The following is a 26397-nucleotide window of genomic DNA, read 5'->3' as shown; positions in this document are numbered from 1 at the left end:
AATTGCAAGTTTTATATATTTTAAATGCTGGAAACCTCTTCAAGTGCATCTTAAAATTGAATTTGTTACTTGGGTACTTTATATTGCGGTCGCGTTTGTATATCAGCTCTGAACTAAATCATGGAACAACACGTTTCACATAAACCACATTTTGATTAATTCTTGTTTTTTTACAACCAAAGTTTGAATGTGTCCTTGATAAAACATCTGACTGTTTAAGAAAACACGATACATCACCTCTGGGTGATTCAGATATCATCCCACACCTGACCCGGGAAGGGTTTTAGCTACCATTTTCGTAAGGAACTACGGAAGAAGTAAATATAGTTATAAATATATTCAACGGGATATGCGCCTTCACGCTTTATATTGAGTATGCACTACTTTGACAGCTTCTGATTATCAAGTTATAGCTTGATTAAATCGCAGGCTATCCTTATTATCACATATGCCAAATCACACGTTAAGAATGCTTCATCACTCTCAAATGGTTGACATTTGCTTCAATTATTGTTTTAAATCCAAATTCTTTTGTTCCCCCGCAGGACTTGTTGATATTAGTATCGCATTATGTGGCATCCCATCAAATTGCCGATTTCGCCCACCCACCCACTGTTGAAATCGTTGTTACCTTCACAACGTGTGTTGGAATCCAGAAAATTTTTTATTTAACTGCTTGCTTGGATCTAGCGTTACAGTCAGACACAAGGAAACTATATATAGTAATACTATTTTTTCACATTTCTTCATGTAACTTTCAAGTTAAGGGTTTGCAAGGCTCCCCTTTCATATGCAATCAATTTGGTTCAAATCGGTTAAGGAGAAACCAAAAGTGGCTCACGTTATAGTATTAGAGCGACAAACACTGTACTGTACATCTCATGTGTTCGTTGAAAACCTAAACGTTTATTTGAATGTTGCATTAGTATTAGTAATATATGTCAAATAGCAGAGCTTGCAAATGTAAACACAGCTGATCCGCAGCCAACCGCTGCGACTCCAAATTCCCAAAATATGGTTTGTTTTCTTTATCCATTCATTCCGATTCATTAAAGAGTTCCAGCAGCAACTGAATAATGCATAGAATCAATAGGATAGTTAATTAATTCGTTTGCATTGAAGGCCAGTTCCGTGTGTTTACTTTACTCTAAGCTTATCTATGCGGCAAAAGCTGAAAGCTCTTTAAAAGCTTATTGATGTGGCGAAACTTTGAGACCGTGGTGCTGTTTTTTCGGAAATCGCTAGCGCAACGAAATATGTGCGCAACCAAATATCTATTAAATAATTCCAGATTATACGTTTTATGAACACGTAATGATCTATATGATCAGTTAAATTTATTTTACATTAGCAATTATGTTTTGTTAAGCGTTTGTTGATATATAGCGGATCGATAAATGAAATGACAAGTTTTAGGAAATGACAAGTTTAGGAAGCACTGATCACGTGACGAAAGCGTGCTCTGCCAATACAGATGCATTTTTAAGGCACAAAACAATACATGCATCAAACGGTAGCCATTTATCCAGCCATCTTTGAGCCATTTTCGGTTTCCCCTTAAGGGACCTATGAGATAATGAAGTCCCATATTTTTCGTATTTATAAACATAACTTTTGAACTAAAAGTCCGATTAGTATGAAATTCAATAGCGACCTATGAGACACCTAGACCTTTCATTTGACACTAAGAACATTAAAATCAGTCCAGCCATCTCCGAGAAAAGGGAGTGAGATTGAAAGCGTTACATACACACACACACACACACACACACACACACACACACACACACACACACACACGCACACACACACGCACACACACACACGCACACATACACACACACACACACACACACACACACACACACACACACACACACACACACACACACACACACACACACACACACACACACACACACACACACACACACACACACACACACACACACACACACACACACACACACACACACACACACACACACACACACACACACACACACACACACACACACACACACACACACACACACACACACACACACACACACACACACACACACACACACACACACACACACACACACACACACACACACACACACACACACACACACACACACACACACACACACACACACACACACACACACACACACACACACACACACACACACACACACACACACACAGAGAAAATACTCAGTTTTCGAAACTGAGTCGAATGGTATATGATATTCGGCCCGCAGGACCTTCTTTCCATTTCCGGTTTTCCGAGTGATTTCAATACCTTTATACTATATTTTCATATAGTAGAAAGACAAAACTTTTCGCTTTTCGTGTTTCGCTTTTATGGCAAAAGCTAAACAAGTTGCCATATACGTGAAAATATATCCGTGATCAGAAAAGTTCAAATTTTACTGACATATCATTCTGAACGATTTGGTTTATAGCGACCAGAATAAAATATCCCCTAGAATATTTATTAAATTTTAAGCATTTTCTTTGGTTTGCAGCTTGTGCGCAATAAAATTCCATTGTGCATATTGATATGATAGGTCGATATAATCAGCGCACCACTGAAATTTTGCAATTTTCGAAAACTGGTTGTATTAACAAATTGAAAATGTTCAGTTAGTCAATCTCAATTTCTAGCAAAATCATTTTAGTTGCTTCCTCTGACAGGAAAACCGATTAATAATAACTTTCTTTCTGCAAAACACTTTGCTTTGATGAACTGTTGTTTGCGTGCTAAAACAAAATACCAGAATATGGCAATATAGCTTTGCATAAAAAAATGATTTTGGTGTTGAACTTTGGTATTCTTCATAAATAGCAGCAAAAAAACTGTTTGGTTAGGATGTTACCGTTTGAATTGCTCTATAAAACTAACAGATTTATTGCGGTTTGACAAGTAACCGCGATAAGATAAATTTTAATTGATGCGCCATTTTGCATTGCCACGCCACACTTATGGTAAGTTTATAAGAGACGTGGTGCAGCCAAGAAGTTTTAACGTGGTAATATGGTATGGGTATTAACGTGGTATTGCGCAATACCACAATAAACCCAGAGGTAATGATTAATACCGCAATAAAACCTTTATAAAATTCAAATAAAACCAAGTGGCTTTAGAATTGTTACTTGGGATGGATAAACATAGGATGTGACCCATCTTGCCCCTGTAGAGCTGGTAGAACAAAATACATGTTTATTTAAAATTTTTGTAGTATATAACAAATTTTTTTATCCTATGTGGTTTCAGAAATGATAAGAGCACACAGAAAACATATTGCTGTTTTTTCTGCTGACGAAATATTGGATCTGCTTCGTTTTGTATCGTTTCATGTATCGCGTAAGAAAAGCAGCCATTTTACATTCAAATTTTTCTGTCAAAAACGGGTAAAAGATAAGTTACGATTTATGATGTTTATAAAAGAACATTACTTTAGGTACTATATGAAAAAATCGTTGGCTTGGATTAAGCTAAAACTTTCATGTTAATGCAACTGACCTATCTTGCCCCGTGACCCGTCTTGCCTCACCTTAGCCTACATCCAAATGCAAAACAATCCCTCCCTTTAGAAAAAACTGTTGTACAATAGAACATTAGAACATTCTCCATAACCTTTTCCTGGTTCTATAAGTAGATGCTATCTTCCAAAGACCAATCCGCGACGATAGGATAAGGTGATATTTTAGCTGTACCAAAGGCCGCACACTCGAAACTATTAACAAAAATGCAACAACGATCAAAATGTGCAGGTATCAGGTATCAGCATCTTTGGCACGAGCAGCACGTTCCTCACAATCATGTGGAAGATTTGTGCCTTGCCCATCTTGTCCGTGTCATCATTTACCTGATGAGGACGGGAAGGAAAACAGGAGGAATAGGAAGGGATGGATGAGGAATTTGGACAAACACAAACATATATATACCAAGAGATTTTTGTACCCCCGAGGGGATACTGCAATCCTTGGTAGTTAACTTATCAAAAGTACACCCCCTGGGGGGTATACTCATGATAAATAAGAGCTTATAGCTCAATACCGCTTTCGGTAAGGAACATCAAAATGTCTCGTAATTTTAGTTTCCTAAAATCCGATTCATTTAAGACGTAGGATCCAAAGATCCTATGACGCAATTGTGCTACTGCAGGACAGTTGCAAATTACGTGATATGGTGTACCGTAGTCGGATTCACATGAATTACAATGAAACGATTCAGCTCGCTGAATCGTAGCCATATAATTTAGTCTGCAGTGATCTGACAAGAATACTGCAATTTACCTTTGAGTGTTGCAAAAGAAATTTCGCAACCTTCTCACAAGGCTTAACAATGAAACTTTTCGTTTGACGACAAGTTTCAAGATTTTCCCAATAACGTACATGTTCAGATGAAAACCAAGATCGAATCTTTTGTTTTATCCAACATGCCCCAATTGGTAAAGCAGGTCCCGGTTCTAAAACCGACTTTTCTGCTCCAGATCTTGCTAGTTCATCAGCCCATTCATTTCCGGTTATACCAGAATGGCCAGGAACCCAAACCAGATGACCGGCATTTAGAATGCTTAGTTCTTCTAATTGGGTGTGGCAGGCGATGACTGTTTTAGATTTAGAATTAGCCACACAAAGGGCTTTTATAGCGGCTTGACTGTCAGAACAGAAGTAGATAATCTTGCCTATCAGTTCTTTCTGAAGTGCAAACTGAGCTCCGCACATAATTGCAAAGATTTCAGCTTGAAAAACGGTGCAGTAACTACCCAACGAATAGGATTCCTCCAATTCCAGCTCACGGCAGTAAACACCAGCACCCGCGCGATCTTCGTACAAGGAACCATCGGTATAACAGACCACATAGTCGGAAATTTTCCTTTCCATGTAGCCTGACATCCAATCCTCTCTAGGAGGAAAGTAACTTGAGAAAGTCCTATACGGGAAAGTACGCATGAGCGTTACATCGCTAGGAGCAAGGGCAAACTTGTCCTCAGCAACAATTTGCGACCACAATCGAGTATGACCAGTGGAACCGTCCACAGACTGCCAAAGGCCAATCGCGTGTAGTCGATAAGCACATATTAGTGCCTCTTGCTTCAGGTGGAAGTGTAGAGGTTTAATATTGAAAATAGCTTCTAGGGCGGCAGTAGGAGTTGTAGTAAATGCACCAGACATTGCCATTAAACATATCCTTTGAAGATGGTTTAGCTTTGTCTGGACAGTCACAACTTCCCCTCTCTGCCACCATACAAGACAACCATACGCCAGTATTGGTCTGACAACGACCGTGTATAACCAGTGTATGTATTTGGGTTTAAGCCCCCAAGAGTTGCCAATTGCTCGTCTACATTGCCCAAAGGCCATGCACGCTTTTTTAATTCGGAAATCAATATTTGTGGACCAGTCAAGCTTGGAGTTGAGAATCAACCCCACGTACTTCACTTCGTTCACAACATCAACATCCGAATCGTAAAAGCGCAGAGCGCGAGCTCCATTGGTATTTCTACGTCTTGAAAATAAGACGATAGATGTTTTGCTCGGATTTACCGAAAGTGCAGTTTCTTGGCACCACGTTTCCACGACGCGTAGTGCCTGCTGCAGGCTATCCGTCATATGGTTTTGCGGATGACTATCTCATCCTAGTAGTTGGAAAGTGCATAAGCCCATTATTTGACTTAATAATAATGTGCTTATGCACTTTCCAACTACTAGGATGAGATAGTCATCCGCAAAACCATATGACGGATAGCCTAGACCATTGAGTTTCCTCAATAGGCCGTCCGCCACAAGGTTCCATAAAAGAGGCGAGAGAACGCCACCTTGTGGACATCCACAAACACTTTGCTTCCAAATGCTTGCTTGCCGTAAGGACGAAAAAAGCAATCGGTTACTAAGCATTTGTTCTATCCACTTTATGATTATTGAAGGCACATTATGATAACGAGCAGCCTCCAAAATGGAAGCGAAAGATACGTTATCAAACGCGCCTTCAATATCCAAAAAAGTTTCCAAGCAAGATTCCTTTTGTGAAAAAGCAACCTCAATTTTATCCACCACATCATGTAATAAAGTGGTTGTAGACTTGCCACTTTGATAAGCATGTTGTGCTGAATGAAGAGGAACTTCTACTAAGCTTGTTTCGCGGATTTGGTGATCAACAATCCGCTCAAGTGATTTAAGCAAGAAAGACGTTAGACTGATTGGTCTAAAACTTTTTGCTTGCTCGTATGTCGCGCGTCCACCTTTAGGAATAAACTTAATGGTTATTTCACGCCATTGAGTTGGGATGTTCCCAATAGCAATACTACACACAAACATCCTTCTCAGAATGTGTTTGAAGTACTTGAATCCTTTTTGCAGTAGAATAGGGTATATTCCATCTGTTCCAGGAGATTTGTATGGAGAGAAGCTGTTCACGGCCCACTCAATCGCTTCAGTTGTGACAAGTCTCCGAGCAAAAGCCCATGAGTCTAAGCCACCTAAAACGATTTCTGGATCGTTTCGAACTTCAGGTTCCACACAGCCCGGAAAGTGACTATAAAAGAGACATTCCAGGATTTCATTGTCATTCGAACAGTATTCACCGTTCAAACTTCGAATGTTATTAACCTGATAATCTTTCGATTTTGACAGTATTTTATTAAGTCGACTTGCCTCGCCGAAACTGGAAACGTTGCTACAGAACCTGTGCCAGCACGTGCGTGCTGAAGATCGTAGAGCCTTTGCATAGGCTTTCCGGGCCTGCATGAAAGGCTCCACGCCATCCCTCCGACGTCTATTCCAGGCTCTCCTGCATCGTTTCTTTAGTTCCGCCACGGTGTTCCTCTAGTCGTTTTAATAGTTTTTAGCGGGCAAGCTACTTCAAAAGCTTCCGCAATAAAAGATGTTGTGACATCTACAGCCACATCCAAGTCGATCGATGACTCAATCGTCGGTTCGAATCCTTGAAATTTCGTCGCCAGTTCCTCCTCAAAGAGTTCCCAGTCAGAAAATCTCGGATTGCGAAATGTTGCAGCGTTCAAGGAGACACCCAAATGATCAAAATATATAAAGCAATGATCAGATATTGGTGTCTCATTTGAAACATGCCATTGTGCCAACTCATGACTGATCCTGTTAGAGCAGAGTGTTATATCTAACACTTCCTCTCTACCAGCTCGTATGAAAGTTGGACAATTGCCAAGGTTGGTACTACTCAAATATTCCATCAAATTAGAGCCTCTCAGATTGATATCCGAGCTGCCCCAAATGATGTGATGGGCATTGGCATCACTGCCTACAATGAGCGGAAGCCCATTAGATTGGCAGTATCTCACCACATTTCTGAAATCGTCGCTGGGAGACGGTTCATCATGTGGTAAGTATGCAGAACAGTAGACATAGCGCCTATGGACATCATCCACGACGAGTTCTACTGTGACTGCACAAATACCTCGAGTAGTCAACTCAGAGATAAGGCATGCACTAATTGACCTATGCAACAATATGCATGCCCTGGGCATCAAACGAGGATTTGTCATACCAGTTTTGCTGAAAACAGCAAAGTTCTGGTTTCCAATATCCGTCGAATGAAAGTACCTCTTGCGAAAATATGGCTCCTGAACCAATGCGATGGTGACAGAGCCATTAAAAAGTTTTTCGCATAAATACAAATTTGCTGCCCGTTTGTGTTGAAGAGTTATTTGTGCGACTCTAACTATTTGACTAGCGGAGTATATGCACAAACAATCTCCAACACAGATCAGACAGCAAATTGTAAGCGAAGTCAATTAAGTTGGCCAGAACGCACTTGGCGTAAAACCCATAAGGGAAATTGGGCAGGACTACTATGCTGTTCCCACGAAACGCAAGGGACAACAAAGATCGACCGTACCAGAGCCCCGCATGGCACAGTAGGGACAAGATGCCCAAAGCACTCCGTTCGCGACTGGCATGTTTTCACCCCTCCAGCCATTCAGTCATCGGCACGGAGATAGACCTTGACTTAGGGGCACCTGATTTGCCGACTCCCGGCAGGATCAGGTCTCGTGGCTCAATGTTTGCCCAAACGTACAATTCGGCACCAACCGCCAAAGGGCCTAAGTGCAGATTGTGTAAAACAGACCGATTAAGAGTCTCTCTCTCTCTGTGCTAAGCCAGCTGAGAAAATAAGTCTCTCCCGGTGTGCTTACACCCCGCAGCCGCGCCCTCCGAAAATTCTACGCCGAACTGCATGACTATGTAGCCGGAAACCACACGGCGAGTGTTCCACCTTCTCTGTCTGCATACGACAACCAAAGTTGCGTACCACCAGGTGCGCAACTTTGGCTACCGTACCGCAGCCGGCACCTCGTGGAGGTAGAGATAGGAGTTAGAAAACAGAGGTGATATATTTGCACATGTTCACTCATTTGCCAGCCCCAAATGTGCAGCATTTCATATGAAGAAATGTTTAGTTCACTTCTCGTTTCCGGTTTTGTGGAATATTTTTGCTACGCGTCCCAAGAAACCGTTAAATTCAAGAATGTACTTTTTTAGTTTGTCAGCTAACAAATTTGCAAAGATGGCGTCTTGTAGTATCACCCGCTTGAATTTATTATTTCTTTGCTTCTTCAAGCGTCGCCTGGTTGTCTATTTTGCTTCAACATAAACAGAAAAAGTGTAACAACAGAACTGTATGGATAAAATTATATGTTTTTATCTTAATTTTATGTAATTAATAAAAATATTGCCGGGTGCGCGGCCACTGGACTGGTGCTTTCACGTTAGTTGGGCATCACCCGTTCAATAGGCCACAGCTTGCTCAAAAACGGTCGGTGAAAGGTAAATATTTTAAAAGCTTGTTAGAGTGTTGTGTTCTAGGATAACACTTGCTATATCTTCTTATGAAATAATAACTCTGGCACCATCAAGCTAACAGATAACTCAATTAGTCGAAGATTTGATAATAAATTAATTGTATTGAGAGGCTATTTGGAATTATTAATTGGAGTGTACTGGTACTGACGTCGGAAGCCTTGCTGCATTACATCTTTGTTATACTGTTCAATAATGCTTTCTTTTCGGTTATTTAGGGTAACATATTTGCCTAAATATTCAAAAAAATGACAATGACCCGAAAGCAGGCCACTTGACTATCGACAGTTTTTTCGATCGTTGATCACATACCGCATTCGCGTCGTGCATTTCTTCCAACGCGCTATAAAACTCTCTCACACATCGCCAGTCAATTCGTATCTCATAGAGAAAACTAAACGCGTAGCACAGCGATGCCGTAGAGGCAGTCGCTGTACTCGCTGTTCGATTTTAGCTCGGGAACGAACTGTTCCATTCGTATGATCGTGTAATCACGGGACTGTGGATGGAATTGAAAAAATCATGCGAAATTTTTATTTTACGCTGGTTAAGTACCAGCTGATTGCTGTAGCCGGTAAGTTTGGTTGGTACCGTTTATTTTTATTTGGATGGATATTTATTCGATTTTTTTACTACTGGGACACATAAAAATAAATCTTTGTACAAATGAACTCAAATGATAAGTTCTATGATAATATAAAGCCTTCTATTGAAGATAATTCGTCGTCTATTAGAAGGAATTAGATATAATTAGTATGCTTTAGAGCAGCGGTTCCCAACCTTTTTCGGTTCGCGAACCCCCTGGCGGATTTCCCTATACTTTTCTGCAGCGAACTAAAGTTTTGGCGAATCCCTGGGGGTTCGCGAACCCCCATTTGGGAAACGCTGCTTTAGAGTGCTAAAACCACACACAATGGTAATGCACAGTACGGATAAAAGTAATATATACGCTAGCTTCCGCTAACATTTTCCCCGTGTACTGAACATATCCCTATATTTAGTGAATGGGACACAACACTAATAGTTCTTACAAAACGGATAGTTTACCTTTTAAAACGATCAGTTTCGGGAAATATGTTTCCCATCAACGGGGTGATGTCCAACTATCTTGAAGAGATAGAGCATTTACATTCTTAACTTGGTCAAACTGAAGAGCGGCGATATTATTGGATCTCTTCAAGATAATTAGTTGGACATCAACCCGTTGATGGAAAACATGTTTCCCGAAACCGGTCGGTTGGAAAGGTAAACTATCCGTTTTGTAAGAACTATCAGTGTTGTGTCCCGTTCACAAAATATAGAGTTACCGGTTCTTATGGTGGCATGCAAAAAGTTTTTGTACTGAACATAAACAAGTCGGACTCGATTATCCGGGTGAAAAAATTTTTTTTTAGGGTTTTTGAAATATATTTACGATGAAAACGTGTTTACCATTGAAAAGAAATATTTTTTTGTCATCCGGATAATCGAGTCCGACCTGTGCCTACAAACAAAAAATAAAACCGCATTATTATTTTAGACTGATTTAGTACTGACCATAACTTTCTCATAGATATTTGTATGTATATTCAAGGAACGACCTTGAAAATATTTTTTTCGTGAAACAGCTTTTATACGTATTCAGGGTTTTTCCAATACTTACATTTTTAGAGCAATGCAACTTTACCTTTCTTTTTTGTCAAAATTATCACTTATAAAAATATTGCTAAAATACAGACTACTAACAAATGTACCAGTGTGCGATTATCAAAGCTGTGGTGTGTGTGGTGAACGTAGTCGAAGATCACGGGGCTAACTTAGTAAATATGTCATCACTGAACACTTGTTCGTATTAACTTTTAATCCGCAGTTTTCACAGAATCTCCCAAAATGCTCTAAATCAAGCTGCAACTTTAGGCAGTCATCCATGTTCTTAATGTGAAAAAAGATTTTCATAAAATATACAGTGGTACCTAACCCTTTTTTTCTGTTTCCGATTGTTTTATGTTTTTATGTTGTCTCGTTTTTCTATCCGATTTAGAATTGTCGAAGTGAATTGCCTTTCTGCTCGGATTTCATATGTTGATACTTTCAATACGTGTTTTGCGGTGACGCAGCATTAAGGACATTTCAATTTATTGGGGGGGGGGGGGTTGAAAAAAGAAAAAAACAAACAGGTTTACGATAAAAAAGAAGAAAACAAAAGTTAGTTATTTATTTATAAATAACTTTTGTTTTCTTCTTTTTCATCGTTTCAGGTATTCTACGAAGACGCTCAAATAAATTAGTTAATTAAACAGATTTTTTTAATCGACCAAAAAAAATGCGTTTGATGCATTTTACTTAAGGGGACATAAACGACTAAAAATTAAAAAACTACGAGGTATACAGCCCTAAGGGTTGTACGAAAAGGTAACGTAGGACTATATCAGATCAACAGATCAAAGACTAATGTAAACTGTATTTCTGGCATATGTATGTTTATAAGAATCTGTGAGTGCCATTGTTTAAGTGAATGTTTAAAAGAGAAGAGCGAAATATTCAGATTCAATTCTGCCATGTTATATCCCATTTGCCATGTTTTCGAAGAGAATACTAAATGACCACTCATGAGTTCCGGTAAAACTGATTCCGGATGCCCCGGAATGCCCAAATCGACTCAAAATACATCCAAATGTCCACTAACGAGCTCGTGTTGAAAAATCCTGTCATTTGATACCCAATTTGCCATATTTTCGAAGAGAATACTAAATGACCACTTTTGGGTTCCGTTTGGGTGTGAGGCGTAAGCCAGCGCTCTACAGGATAGTGTAAAAGTCATTATTAGTGACTACAAATAAAATGAATAACTTTTGCGCAGTCTGTTAAGCCGATTTCTAATTTTATTTCATCTGTTACTTATGACGTCAAAATAGCTCCGGGAAAATGGAACCATAATTTACAACCATATTCTTTTACTAAAGGTCAATCCAATGTGGTTTTTTAAGACTTGTTGCATAAAAATCGATTGAAAATCAGTGGAGATAGAGCCAAAAGTGTTACTGAAAGTACCTTCATTTTTGATGTTGGGGACGTAAAGGTTAAAGGCACTTGTGTGCATCATACAGATTATTGTATTGAATATGATTATGCGTAGCTCGCCTCCCAGTTGGCTTCGAGGTATGACGCTGGCAAATAATCCAGTCGTCGTATGTTCGAATCTCACCGGGAGACAGGGATGGTTCGATCACTTTGACTCAATTTTGATTCATTTGACACTACCGTCTCAACCGAGCAAAATTTGACAAAGTTATGTATGGGACATTTGTAGAACTCGTTATTATTTACAATTTTGCAGAATAAAGTGTTGCTATAATTTTTGTAGTTACGGCGCTACAATGCTAGTACCTCTTTAGTAACTAAATGAACGTTCATTTAGTTACTAATGAGATACTAGCATTGTAGCACCGTTACTACAAAAGATACTGCAACACTTTATTCAGCAAAATTGTAGATCTAGTTATTATCTACAAATGTCTCATACATCAATTTGTCAAATTTTGCTCGGTGAGGACGCTACTGTCAAAGGAATCTAAATTGAGTCAAAGTGATCGAACCATCCCTGCTGGGAGATGCTGTTAGAGTCAAAAGGATCCTAGCAACTGGCCCTGCAATTGTCAGCTGGCTGCGAAGTCTGTCGTATAAAAACAGAAGGTCAAGTTTCGATAACTGAATGTAGCACCAAGGTTTTGCTTTGCTTTTGCTTGGTTAGCTCTAGAGTTATGAGGAAATTTGTATTTCATTTATATGGGAGCTCCTCCCCCCACTTAGAAGGGGAAGGGGTCTCAGTACACTATAGACAAAATTCTTACCTTCTAAAACCCCCACATGCCAAATTTGGCTCCATTTGCTTGATTAGTACTCGAGTTATGAGTAAATTTGTATATTATTTGTATGGAAACACCCCTCATAAAGAGGGGAGGGGTCTCAATTTACCATAGAAAAAATTCTTGCCTCCTGAAACCCCCACATTCCAAATTTGGTTCCACTTGCTTGATTAGATCTAGAGTTATGAGGAAATGTGTATTTCATTTGTATGGGAGCCCCCCTCATAGAAGGGTAAGAGGCCTCAGCATAACGTAGAAAGAAATTCTGCCTTCTGAAACCCCCACATAACAAATTTGGTTCCTTTTACTTGATTAGTTCTCGAGTTTTTAAGGAAATTTGTGTTTCATTTGTATAGGAGCCCCCCCCCCTCTTACACCCTCCTTAAAATTGTTCTCTTACCACCCTATAAATTGCTGGTCATTTTATCTATCCAACGACATATAAATTGTTCAGTTTCGATCAGTAGTTTAGTAGTTACTAGCATTTGAAATCTTTCATTCAAACGTTACACATCTATTTTCATTTTCACAAAGTGCTTCCCAGTCCCAGTATAGTAAACAAAGACGTAGTCCTACGTCAAAAAAAATCATTTTTTTATTTCAGATTTCTGCAGTCTTTTCCGCTTATTTTGATACTAAATTTGTAATGATCCGACGACGGGAAGTGGCCGTAAAACTATCCTACACATAAGCATTCCAGTGTGGCGGCGGAATAAAACGCCTCTCCTGGAAAACCACGATTTTCAAACTTTATGTACCTTTTTCTCAGAAACTACACAACGTATTGGAACAAACTTTTTTTTATTTTTTTGGTAGTAGCTTGGCAAAGAGTTTTATAACTTTTGTGACCATTTTCAAAGGAGGGGTTGACAAAAACTTTAAAAATAATTTGCAATGGCCTACACTAGTCTTTTTTTTACACGGTTTGTTTTTCTTGATTACTTAGGAAGTTAGAGACCATTTACAAACTACGTGACGAATATCGGACCCCTCCCAAATGTATTGAGAAATAAATGAATGGTACCTAAGTTGCCCCGTTCCTAATAATCGAAAAAACAAACCGTGTAAAAAAGTACTTGAATGTAATTGGATTTCAAAAGAGAGGAGGGTGGGTCTTTCAAGGATGAAAGTTTTACGATAGTTTTATATTTGGTTTCTGAGTTATGGCCGAAAAACTAACAACCAGTCATGTGCCGTCATTAATTGGCGGTTTTTGGGCTATAACTTAGAAACAAATATTTACAGCGAGACAGAAAGGAGTTTTAATTGTTTAAAGTTGTCCACATGGAATGTAGCCAGTTCATTAAACATTTAAAAAAATTAAAATAGGGATGTTAAAATCAAGCAATTTCTGTAATTTTTTCTGCTACCAAAATTTGACCACATTCTCAACACAAAAAATAAGTATCATGATGTACTTTTCTATTATTTTTCTCGAATAAAGCAGACGAAAACCTCAAGAATCAATAGTAAATTCTATGTAGCTCTTTTGACACAAAGTTTTTTTCGCCATTTTTTCAACTTTTTTCCGCTATTTATCACAACTTTGCACTGTTGAAAATACAGATGAAACAACCAAAACTGACAGATTATTTCACACACACAGCAGATTGATGTGTTATTTCTCTTGTAGTGATATATTAACAATACTAACTATTGAAATTTAGCAATAAACACGTTTTGAAGACGAGGTATGATATATGCTAGGACATAATAATGGGTTAAATGTGTATACTTCATTGTATTAATTATTAAAAGTTCTGCATGTTAATTTTAATAAAAACAACTATAATTTATCTACAGTTCAATAGATGCTGTGTCATATTCAGTATAATATAGGGTCAAATATAGAGTTTGAAATTTTGATCCCTTGGTTTACAAGTGTGTGGAATGTGTCACATGCGAGATTTATGGTGGCTCGAAAACCTCGTGATAAATTTGAATTTATTATACCTGAAAATAAAAATCAGGCATAATGAAACGAGCCAATATAGTCCCTAATTTGATAAACATTTCCTCCTATCAACGCAAATATGCAGAGATATACCCAAGTAACCAGTAAGCACTAAACACTAGTCCTTGGACAACATTGTATAAGCATACAGAACTATGATTAAAAGCATATTTTTCTTTATATACTTCTATAGAACTCACATAATGCTAAAAAGGCGAAATAGCGGGTTGTTAAAATGCTACGCCACAAGCATCCAATAAGCATTATCAGTGTTTGTTTGAGGCTTAGACGAAACGTCATTTTGTCTACATTATCGACGTATCGAAAAAGTATCGATGGCATATCGTTTGCTTGTTATAGTAAGGCTGTGAACCATTTCGCGAAATTTTTAACTTTTCGGTTAAAATTTGACAGTTCGATGGTTTTCCGAAAATAACCCTGCTCGGGAGCATGGTTAGTTTTAACCAAGTTCTGAGAGCCAATGAGATATGCACAGGTGAGGAAGAGAGCTTCGACAAGTTTCGCTGATTTTTCGATAGATTTGTTTTACATTGGTATGGATGCTTATCGCATTACAAATTTGTTCAAACAACCCGGATTGAAATGAGATGAATTTTACCTATCAAAAAAAGCAAATGAACATCAAAAATTCCTCCGATTTTAACTCGGACAGAAAAAACAATATTTTCATCCTCACCTTATATGCTCTCATCGAGCAAAAAAAAACTATCAATCCGTCAAATATGAAATGGTTCACATTCTGAACTGATTTTAACCACTCAAGGAGAAATAACCATCGAACTGTCAAATTTTAACCAAAAAGTTAAAAATTTCGCGAAATGGTTCACAGTCTAAATAAAAATAGATTCGGTCGGGATTTAAAAAACTAAAAAAGCAAGCGATTTTTTTTTGCTGCATCTCAAGGGGAGCAGGATAAACAGAACCATTTTTGGAAATGCTGAATATTCTTACCACCTAGACAGGGCTCGAACCGGGAGTTAGTCATGCAACCTCATTCGTTTCCTTGCACCTTTGCTATCTAAACCATAGCGGATGTGTTTGAGTGAGGTGAAAGTAGTCGTATTTAAATCTTGGTGATATTCCCTCTCATATCATAGCTACTTGTTTTGCATTACCAATAGGGTAGAAACAGACGGCAACCGTCAGATGGAAGAGGGCACAAATAGTGGCCGCAGAATAGCAAAATAAGAAGTCAAGTACAAGCCGTTCATCAACACTTACGGCTCGTTTTAATGCAATTGACTAAATGCATTATATTGTTACGTTATATGCGCATATATTGCTTTCTTTAATGCTGATTTACGTTAATGCTTCTATGCATCAACAATGTTAATATACGTTTTATAAGCATTAAGATTGCTAATATACAAAAGTTTGGCACTTGGGATGCAGAATTATTTCCAATATACGGTTTTAGATTAATGCTTATGGTTACTTGGGTAGCGCCCTACACGCTTGATATTCTAAAACCGGTCCTTTTTGTACGATAATAGTGAAAACTGAATGTATATGTATAATGTACCTGTTTTTTTCATTGTATCTGCCTTATAAGTAGCCAAACTTTCAAAAGAAGTCATTGATTGACATAGTTCGTTTGCGGGAGTGTTGATTGACTCCTTATTCCAATTGAACATTTTGTCTAATAATATTATGGCAAAAGAATCCTGTAAAGAGTATGCTGTAGAGTTAATAAACATAATTCTGCGGTGCCATAGATAATTATTGTGATGTACCTGATTTGAAATCTCGAAGTGATCGCGTAGTTTTATAATCCAGTTTCCCAAAGTTAACCAATCATTATTTTGAATTTCATTACATGAATAAATTTGAGCATGCTGATAAACTTCTTTCAAGAGTTGTGTCTTATATTTACTGTAAATCATCTGCATTGTATGTTTATTTATATTTATATCGACAGCAAACACAACTCCGAATAGCTCCTCTAGAAACGGAATAGTTGAAACAAAACGTGTTTTGATATCGATCAACACATCGATAGCACGTCTGTATGTATTGTCAATTCTGTAGCATTGCATTGCCCAAGAAAAAGCTTCAACAACGTTTCCTGTAGCACAAAATACTTCAAGTAAACCATCCACACTCGGCCAATGGTGCCGATTTAGTTCGATACATTTTTCATAGCATAGCTTGGCAAGCTGTAAGTTTCCGATGCTGAATGCCAATTTTGCTGAAGAGTACAGAGTATGCATATCTGTTTCGTCCATCTCAGCAGCCTTGAGCAAGTATTCTAGTGCAACACTTTTTTCGTGCTTTTCTTGATATATACGACCAATATTACGATAACAGTTGCATTTGACCATAAACAATTTGTCTCTATTATCAGTATTGATCTGAAACGAGAACCATTAATTCTAATCTTTGCACTTACTGAATAAAGTTTTAAGGCTATATAGACATAATATAAGATACATATAAAATAATCCATGTGCTTACCTTTTCTAGAGCTTCGGTATCGATTAATTCCAAAAACAAAAACAATGCACATTCAAGTTTGTTGGCTTTCATGAAATTTAAAGCTCGTAAATACTCGGTTACAACAATTGTTTCCTGGAATAATAAAACAGTTTAGGCCCTTATATTGTATTAAACTACTAAAGCGATTTCCAAATATTTCATATCTCCATACGAGTACTGATGTAAAAAGATAAAATGCAAAAATATAGGTTATAAGGCGTTATATTGCTAAATGTAAGTTATTTCATATTTGCTAAGATACAATATACCTTGTCAGCACCATATTCAAAATAGTGCTTAATTCCATAGGGGCGGTGTGGCTGACAAACTCATACATTGGACATATCCCATTTTGATTTGGAGTTAGTAGGATTGTTGCACTAGCCCCGTACCCGTCCTGTACTCTAATTTAATAGCCGACTGTGAAGTCTGTCGATAAAGAAGGGTAAATTCTAAGAAAGACGTTTAAGCCCAAGGCTTTACTTGCGTATGATGTCAGAATACTTTCACGTGAAAAACCAGAGAAACGAGTGATTGTAGATAAGCAAAAGTAACTTTATTAATAGGAGCTTATAAAATGCGATGTTCAATCGTTTATGTACGAACGGAAAGTAAATGAAAGAAGAGTAAAAGATATATAATGCTGTCAGTTTCAGTCGAACCGTTGCCGAGTGCAGATCAGTTTTGTCGTCGCTCTTGTACATTTCAATAAAAATCCATCCTATAGTTAGTTCAGCGAAAGTACCTCTTTGTTGTCAAGTATTTGTTGTTTAGTGCATTGTTCGGCAGAAGGTTCTTTGCACAGACCAGATATTGCAATACCCTCTTCATTATGGCTTCCGATAGTGGGGGCTAGCTAGACACGATGGATTCTGATGACGACCCAGATTCGCTTCCTAAATAAGATTCAAATAGTTGAACGCTGACTCTTTACAATATCTCTAATCGAGTAAACGGATCCGTGCTTGCCCGAGTTTCGTTAAAGGCCCCTATATTGTGTATATTCGACAAATAGAAAAACCAATAAATATTTTGTTCGTCTCTGCTGAACTTCACAAGTGCTTTAAAGCAGTGAGAATGATCGAAAAAGTGAACAACGGTAAATTAAGTCATTTTCACTGATCTCAATGATGCACGTCAATCAGCTAAGAACAAGAAGCTCAGTAAACTATACTGAATGTACATGCCTTGCGCAAATGTCGAGATTGATGGAATGGTCGAGGAAGCAGAGATTGATTTTAAACACGTTGTCGAGAGTGGAAGCGGTAAATTTAAAGATGGCAGACTGAAGTCTGTTCGAGTTCGATGTCGAAGACCACCCTGCCGAAATGTCGAATTTTCACCCCTAAGGTTATGTCCTGTACAAAATGTCATAGGCTTGGCCACACCGAAACAATGTGCAGCAACAAAGCGAGAAGAAGCAGATATAGAGCAGCTCATGATGAAGCAAATTGTGAAGTTCCCAAAGACACGTGTTTCGCTTGCAAAGGTGCTCACGCAGACGCTAGGTTATTATTATTATTATTATTATTATTTATTTGCTTCATCCGACAAACTGTCTTAATGAAGATTTGATTTGGCTGGGAAAAGCCGCCTAGAGCAACATGTTACTCAAAGCGGCATAAAAACCCAACATCTTTTAATTGAACAGAGGCAACACATAGTACATGGCATAACTACATACATTATTCAACTTACACACAACATTCACTAAAAAGAAAATTCATTTTCACGTCGATTATATTCCAGCGCCATCTGCCGAATAGGTTCATGAAGGCCATAGTTGGTCCGGTGCGGGTCAACACGTAGAAGCCGTTGGTTCCGTTGAGGCCGGAGAGGGCAGTATAGAGGCAGTTGTGATAAAATAGCAGGGCAGTCCAGAGCGCCCGACAGAATTTTATAAGCAGTCTTGGCTACAATAACTTTTCGCCGCTGCTCAAGAGGTAATACGCCAACAAGCAGACAGAGTTCTTCGTATGGAGGCAGAGCATCAGGGTTTCTCCATGGCAGCATGCGACAAATTTTGCGGATAAAGCACTTCTGAATTCGTTCAAGACGAACAATCCAGTAATCGTAATGCGGATTCCAGACAACGCACCCTATCTCCAGAATAGAGCGAACCAAGGAGCTGTAAAGGGTACCTAAAGTACCAAGGTTATGTCCAATAGAGTAGGGCGGGGCATAAGTGCGATGTTTGAAGTTGTCATCAATTTTCGTGAGATATAAAGGACAACATTATATATATTTTGTAGTGATGCAGTAACTCAATGTCTTCACATTCAACTATAAATCATCTGCGGTAATAGTGTTTTGCAAAATAAATTCTTCTTTCTTCTGATCTAGAGCCGAGTCGCCCTTTTACCCCACTAGCGGAGAAAAAGTGCGAATACCGCGGGGCAAAAGTGCGAAGCTCGAATCCATGAAATTAGCACAACAGTAGCTAACAAAACTATATTATCTTCAATCTGCGTTATGTTTCGGTAAGGAATATTCTCAATTTGCACCTTTCCTATTTTGCGCTGGTGTATTGCAGCCTCCGAATCAGATCGAAACTTTTCCAAACGTTTGTTTTTTGTTTCATCAGTGGAAAAACATTGTTTTCCTTCGGCCAACATCCGTATAGCACACAGTTTTCTGCAGATCTTACATTTCTAGTATCTGTAATATAGTGCCTAAAGCTGTATATAATTAGCTATACATCTTTGCCTCGTCCATGATTGCACTTTTGCCCCGTTCGTGAATTGCACTTTTACCCCGCTAGGCGCCTGACGGGGTTAGATTAAATTACGGAAAAGCGAAATGCATTTTGTAACTTCTTTTCACCGTATTTTCAAAACAGATATGTGAGTGATGTAAAACGCTGCTACAAATTTTCAACAAATAATATTCTCCTGTTGATATCGCATTTGCCGTAAACGAAAAATTACATCAAAACCGCCCTAAAACAACATTTGCACATAACTCAGCAACTATGCTTCGTAAGCAACCAAAGTTTAAGTTAAATTCAAGCTGTCAAAGTAGTCACCCATCCATGCCACTGTAGTCAATTTACTTGGAATCTGCACCGAAAAATCATTGAATCGCACTTTTACCCCTCCTTACTCTATATAAAAACAATGTGAAGAGTCTAAAAAATAAAGTAGTCAACAAGTCCAAATCGTCATATGCCCAGGTTGTTAGCGCAGTCTCTTCAATTCCAGACAACATTAATATTAGTTTATATAACGATTTGCCAGACGATGATCCAGACTATAAAGATTTTGAAGAAACTGAAGCTGATTGAAGTTAAACGGTTCCCGTGAAAAAACGCAAAGATCCTAAAGGTTCATCACTTTTTACTCCGTTCTCCGCTCTCTACAAACACCGTTTCCTCAGAAAAAACAAAAAAATCTGGGCCTCCTGATCTTAACAATGTTAAGCATTTTCCTGGTTTACCTTATAGTAAAATCGCAGTTCAAAATAACTCGAATCTCTCAACTGATACCAACACGAAAGTTACTTTTGAATTTCTTATTGGGCTGGTTGCAGACAGTTTTGAGTTACCCAATATTTGGGTGACGTTGCTTCACAGTTTGATCTCTCTTTTAAAAAGAAATTGGATGAAAGTAATAGAACAAGTGCCCCTCCTTGCCTTTTTGATTGACATTCACTGAAAAAGGAGTTTCGAATAGCATCACGATTTTTCAGTGGAATTCTCGGAGTATCTTACCAAAATTGGATAATCTGAAAAGTTTATTGTGTGAGCATTGTGTACAAATTATATCAATAGGAGAAACTTGGCTTACTAACTTGGCTAACTTGGTTCTACTGGGGATCGCGACCGATTTGGAGTATCACAGAATTCTATAGAAATCGTGGCTTGTCGCGTGAAAATAAAACATTTTGAATTTTCAATTGCGTCTGTTTATATTTCCGCTTTAAGCAATCTTGATAAGCACTTGTTGCGTCAACTATTATCAATGATACCATAACCAATATTTGTACTGGGCGACTTTAATTCACATGGAACCGCTTGAGACGAAGAGTCGTCCACGGCTCACGTGCACAGCTGCTGTATGATATAATTGAAGAGTTTCAATTAAATGTGCTGAATACGGGTGAAGTTACTAGAGTATCTGCGCCACCATTTCGCAGCTCACGAATAGATTTGTCGTTATGTTCAGCAACTTTGTCATTGAATTATTCGTGATAGATTTATTCCAGACACAGCAAATAGCGACCATTTACCAATTTTGATAACTTATCGATCTAATGTGGTTCAATTTGAAGAAATACCAGTTGATCTCTGTAGACATATTAATTGAAATATGGTCAGCAACATAAGGCTGAAAATCATAAGGCTGAAACACGAAAGGCTGAAATTCGAAAGGCTAAAAACTAAGTAACGCCTAGATAAGGCTGAATGGGCAAAAGGCTGAAGTCTCATAAGGCTGAATGTTCGAAAGGCTCAATAACGAATGGCTGAAACTTAGAATAAACAATGTGTAAGTAATGCTAAAGGCAGAAATTTTCACAATTTTAACAAAAATCGAAGAAAACTTAATTATTTTTGATAATCTATACCTATAAAAAAGGATTTTTGTCTGTCTGTCTGTCTGTCCGTATGTTCCTTTTAGAATCGAAAACTACTGAACCGATCGGCGTGAAAATTTGCATGTAGGGGTTTTTGGGGCTACGGAAGGTTCTCTCGATGGCAAAAGACCCCTCCCCTCACTAAGAGGGGGGGCTCTCATACAAATCTATGCCTATAAAAATGGATTTCTGTCTGCTCTATGTTCCTTATAGAATCGGAAACTACTGAACCGATCGGCGTGAAAATTTGCATATAGCGGTTTTTGGGGTCAGGGAAAGTTCTTATGATGGTTAGTGACCCCTCCTCCCACTAAGAGGGGGAGCTACCATACAAATGAAACACAAATTTCTGCATAACTCGAGAATTAATCAAGCAAATGGAACAAAATTTTACATGTGGGTGTTTTTGGAGACAAGGATTTTTTCTATGATGAATCGAAACCTGTCCCCACTTTAGGAGGAGGGGGCTCCTATACAAATGAAATACAAATTTCCTCATAACTCCAGAACTAATCAAGCAAATGGAACCAAATTTAGCATGTGGGTGTTTTTGCAGACCCCTCCCCTCTTTAGGAGAAGAATAATAACCCCTCCTCCTTTTAAGAGGGGGGCTTCCATACAAATGAAATACAAATTTCCTCATAACTCGAGAACAAATCAAGCAAATGGAACAATATGTGACATGTGGGTGTTTTTGGAGGCATGAATTTTTTCTATGATGAATTAGGACCCCTCTCCCTTTTTAGGAGGGGGACTCCCATAAAAATGAAATACAAATTTCCTCATAATTCGAAAAGTAATCAAGCAAATGGAACCAAATTTGGCATGTGGAGGGTTTTGGAGGCATGAATTGCCCTGTGGTAGGGGGATAAGGACTATCATGCAAATAAAACAGAAATTTTTGCGTAACTCAAAAACTAATCGAACTCGAGAAATTTTAGACTCTTTCATTAAACATATTTCAATAACAAGACCACCAAAAACTATCAATAGTAACATTAGATAATTCAGCGCGAGACGGCCACAGACCGCGAGTGTTGTCGGTGACCTGCCGTCGGAAGCGCCGGCCACTGCGGGGGGCAGCCCCCCGTAGAGATCACCTCAATCTAGGTTTATTTATTTTCCTAGATCTACTGACCTCTACTTTCCTTTTTTTCCTTCCTTCAGTTGGGTCACCCCTGCGAAATGGTACTTTCTACGAAAAGATTTTCCGTGAAATGGTACATGTCGCGTAAGGTTTTTCGCGAAATGGTATTCTGCGAAATTCTATATTCCGCGTTATGGTCAACCGAGAATTGATGTTCCGCAAAATGGTATTCGGCGAAATGGTTTGTAATGATGGTGAATATTTGAATGCTATCCAGTAATTTTTTACAATGATCCCATGTTTGTGTGCCAAATACAAATCTTTTTATACGCACAAAATTTGCACATAATCAAATGCGAATAATTTACATGTGTACTCCTGAGCGGATTTTGATTATATGAGGCACATGAAGGTGGAACTTTGCCCTTAATCATGTACACAATATCTTGAGTGCGCTTGATTGCAAAATATCAGTAGGTATTTTAAACGCAATGTGCATAACATTATAGGTTATTTTTTAAGGGATCGTGGCAATATTGTGCATTAGAAAAGTTTTTTAACCTTTTCAAGGACTCTGAGAAAAAAAATTCAGGTAGTAAAAAATCGAATTTTCCCCGGCAGTGAAATTATTCGATACGGCAAAATATGATTGTTTAAAGTTTAGCAAAACCATTGAAAACAATTGAATCGTTTGTTTGGGAAGCCCCACAAGCGTCATTTGATATGAGTCAATTTTCATGAGTTTTTGGCACTTTTGAATTCTCGGGTATTCCTACATCTTCTCACAAATACTGCAAAAAGGTTAATTCCATAGATCCGGATCGCTGTCGCTTGCTTGGTCTAGATACCTTAGAACGTCGTCGGAACATCCAACAAGCTTTGTTTGTGGCAAAACTGTTACACGGCGTGATTGACTCGCCGCAATTACTATCGCTGGTAAATTTTCGCGCAGCACAAAGGACTCAGCAACCATCCCCACTGCTGACCAACCGCTTTCACCGCACTGAATTGCCGATGAGCCGATTGCATCGTGTACTAGAATGTTTAGTCGTATTGAACAATATTTCGAATTAGGGGAAACTTTGCATAAATTTAAGCGAATGATTACAAGCTCTAGCTTATTATAGCGTAGCTCATTAAGACTGACAAGTCAGATGAATTGTAAAAATAAAGAAAATAAAGTCTACAACCACTTTATTAGATGTTGTGGTGCATAAAAATGAGGTTGGTTTTTCACGAAAGGAATCTTGCTTAGGAACTTTTTTGGATATTGAAGGCGCGTTTGACAACGTATCTTTTGCTTCCACTTTGGAGGCTGCTCGGTATCATAATGTGCCTTCAATAATCATAAAGTGGATAGAACAAATGCTTAGTAACCGATTGCTTTTATCGTCGTTACGGCAAGCAAGCAAGCGGAAGCTAGTGTTTGTGGATGTCCACAAGGTGGCGTTCTCTCGCCTCTTTTAGGGAACCTTGTGGCGGATGGCCTATTGAGCAAACTCAATGGTCTAGGCTATTCGTCATATGGTTTTGCGGATGACTATCTCATCCTAGTAGTTGGAAAGTGCATAAGCACATTATTTGACTTAATGCAGCAGGCACTACGTGTCGTGGAAACGTGGTGCCAAGAAACTGCACTTTCGGTAAATCCGAGCAAAACATCTATCGTCTTATATTCAAGACGTAGAAATACTGCTCTGCGTAGCTCGTGCTCTGCGCTTTTACGATTCGGATGTTGATATTGTGAACGAGGTGAAGTACGTGGGGTTGATTCTCAACTCCAAGCTTGACTGGTCCACAAATATTGATTTCCGAATTAAAAAAGTACAAGGGTCCATGCCTAGTGGCACGGGCGCATGCTTGAAGTAGGACTACGAATGTAGTGCAATTCGTCTCCCAATGCTAAAGCCGGTGATATTTGTATGAATTTCATATATAGATACTCAAGTTGCGCATTAACCTTTCGTTACTCGCGCCATCTTCGATTCATGGGCATGGTAAAACAGAACAGAATGTGCTCAAGTATTAGTGCCAATAGGTGAAAAACTTATAAAACTTTGTCCACCAATTGAAAGAACTTGGTCTACTGATCAACTGCTGAGAACAGTAACTATCTTTATTGTCAGAATCCCAAGACATAATGACATAAAGTAAGAGTTCCATAGGCGTTGTATAAAATACAACAGCGCGAGTAACAGTGGGTTAAAGAATTGTGTTCTTACATGTGATACGTGTTGGTGCAGATTTGGAGAATTATTTCGAACAGTTTCGGGTAGATGCAGATTATTTTTTGCAAAAATCTGGCATCCCAGGTTCCGCTAGGCAGCTTTAAACACATGTGTATGTGATACGATTTGTTTCGAGTTTCGACTACATCATGGACACGCTGCTGTTTTGTTAAGGAAGGTTGGGAACACGATTACGATTCTGCCTGGACTGGCACTGGACCGCTGGCATCTGTATTTTGTTTCGTGATGCTGATGCCGTTACAGCAATTCGCCATTACGCTATGAAGGTCGTCTGTGGTGTGCTGGAAATGGCAATGTCGCAGAAGTTTTACTATTTTCGCAGCTAAATAATAAACAAGCAAAGTAAAGAATGAATGTTTCAATTTAATCATTCGTAAGCAAAATACTGCACCAGTCTGGCAGCATTGTTTTAAATAGATCGATGTTTTGAATCCAACACGGTCGGCGTAATTTCCACTCCACACACCACACCAAACAATAATCGGCTGCTGCCGAGTTTTACCACCTTTGCCGCGTCCGGACAGGGAGATAACATCGTAACTCTCATTATTATTTGTAACCCAAACAACGCGAAAATGACGCCGTTCGCAAAATCAATCAACTGCTTCATATACTTATTCAGTAGTTCTTAAAAGAACTGATTGTTTTCTACCAGCTGTTAATAATACAAATCGAAGAAATTTACTGCTTGGCAGCAGCTTTTTTCGAACAGCATTCTCCGTTAGAACTTCTTTTGGCTTTGGAGTTTTCGATGCCTTTGCTATGGTCTTCATTGACTTAGTAATCTTGCTTCTCGCTAGCAAGTTTGGTAGGCGAACGAACCGGAAGCGCCAGTTCTTTATTTGAACCAGCTTTCTCTTGTTGAAAACTAACTTCAAAGCCTTTTTCACGAATGTGTCCAACCTTGAAACGTCACAATTGTAGCTGGCGGCGATATACTTCTAGACGGCTTGCAACGAGGATCCGTTGACTCTTCGGTTTATTGGCGTCTCGCTTAGTGAATTTGGATGTCTTCGTTGCCAGAACAGCTGAAGCTCAACGATTTTCGAGCGGATTCTCTAGACCGTAAATTAAATACAATCAAACTTTGATCCCTTTGATTCAAAGGGAATTTAATCCATAGCTCTTCTCCTATATATTTCTGTCATCCGTGTTAGGGAAGTATTGGCGTGGAAAGGCAAAAATTTTTAACAAAAATAAAATTAAAGCAACGTCATGAGTTAGAAGACCGCATGGTGAGTCACCATATATTTAACGTTTTATAGATCAAATCAGAAGAAATTCTTCATGATTTAAAGAATCAGCGACATTTGGAAATTTAATTAAAGAAATTTAGTATACAGAAAATTTTCATCTCTT

At 38.6% G+C, this 26397-nt stretch overlaps 1 protein-coding gene across 1 annotated transcript in view; it reads right to left on the bottom strand.

Moving 5' to 3' along the window:
• LOC128743672 (calcineurin-binding protein cabin-1-like) overlaps window positions 1–26397 on the bottom strand; it is an 858845-nt gene that overhangs the window by 789914 nt on the left and 42534 nt on the right. The window contains exons 2-4 of the mRNA XM_053840294.1: window positions 17110–17223; window positions 16389–17006; window positions 16178–16319 (exon numbers count right to left, since the gene is read on the bottom strand). Of these exons, the coding sequence (XP_053696269.1) occupies window positions 16178–16319; window positions 16389–17006; window positions 17110–17223 (874 nt within the window). The remainder of the gene's footprint in view (window positions 1–16177; window positions 16320–16388; window positions 17007–17109; window positions 17224–26397) is intronic.

The sequence above is a fragment of the Sabethes cyaneus genome, chromosome 3 (assembly GCF_943734655.1).
Source record: "Sabethes cyaneus chromosome 3, idSabCyanKW18_F2, whole genome shotgun sequence".
Taxonomy (NCBI): domain Eukaryota; kingdom Metazoa; phylum Arthropoda; class Insecta; order Diptera; family Culicidae; genus Sabethes; species Sabethes cyaneus.
The sequence above is the reverse complement of the archived record's forward strand: the minus strand, read 5'-3'. Positions and strand labels throughout refer to the sequence as shown.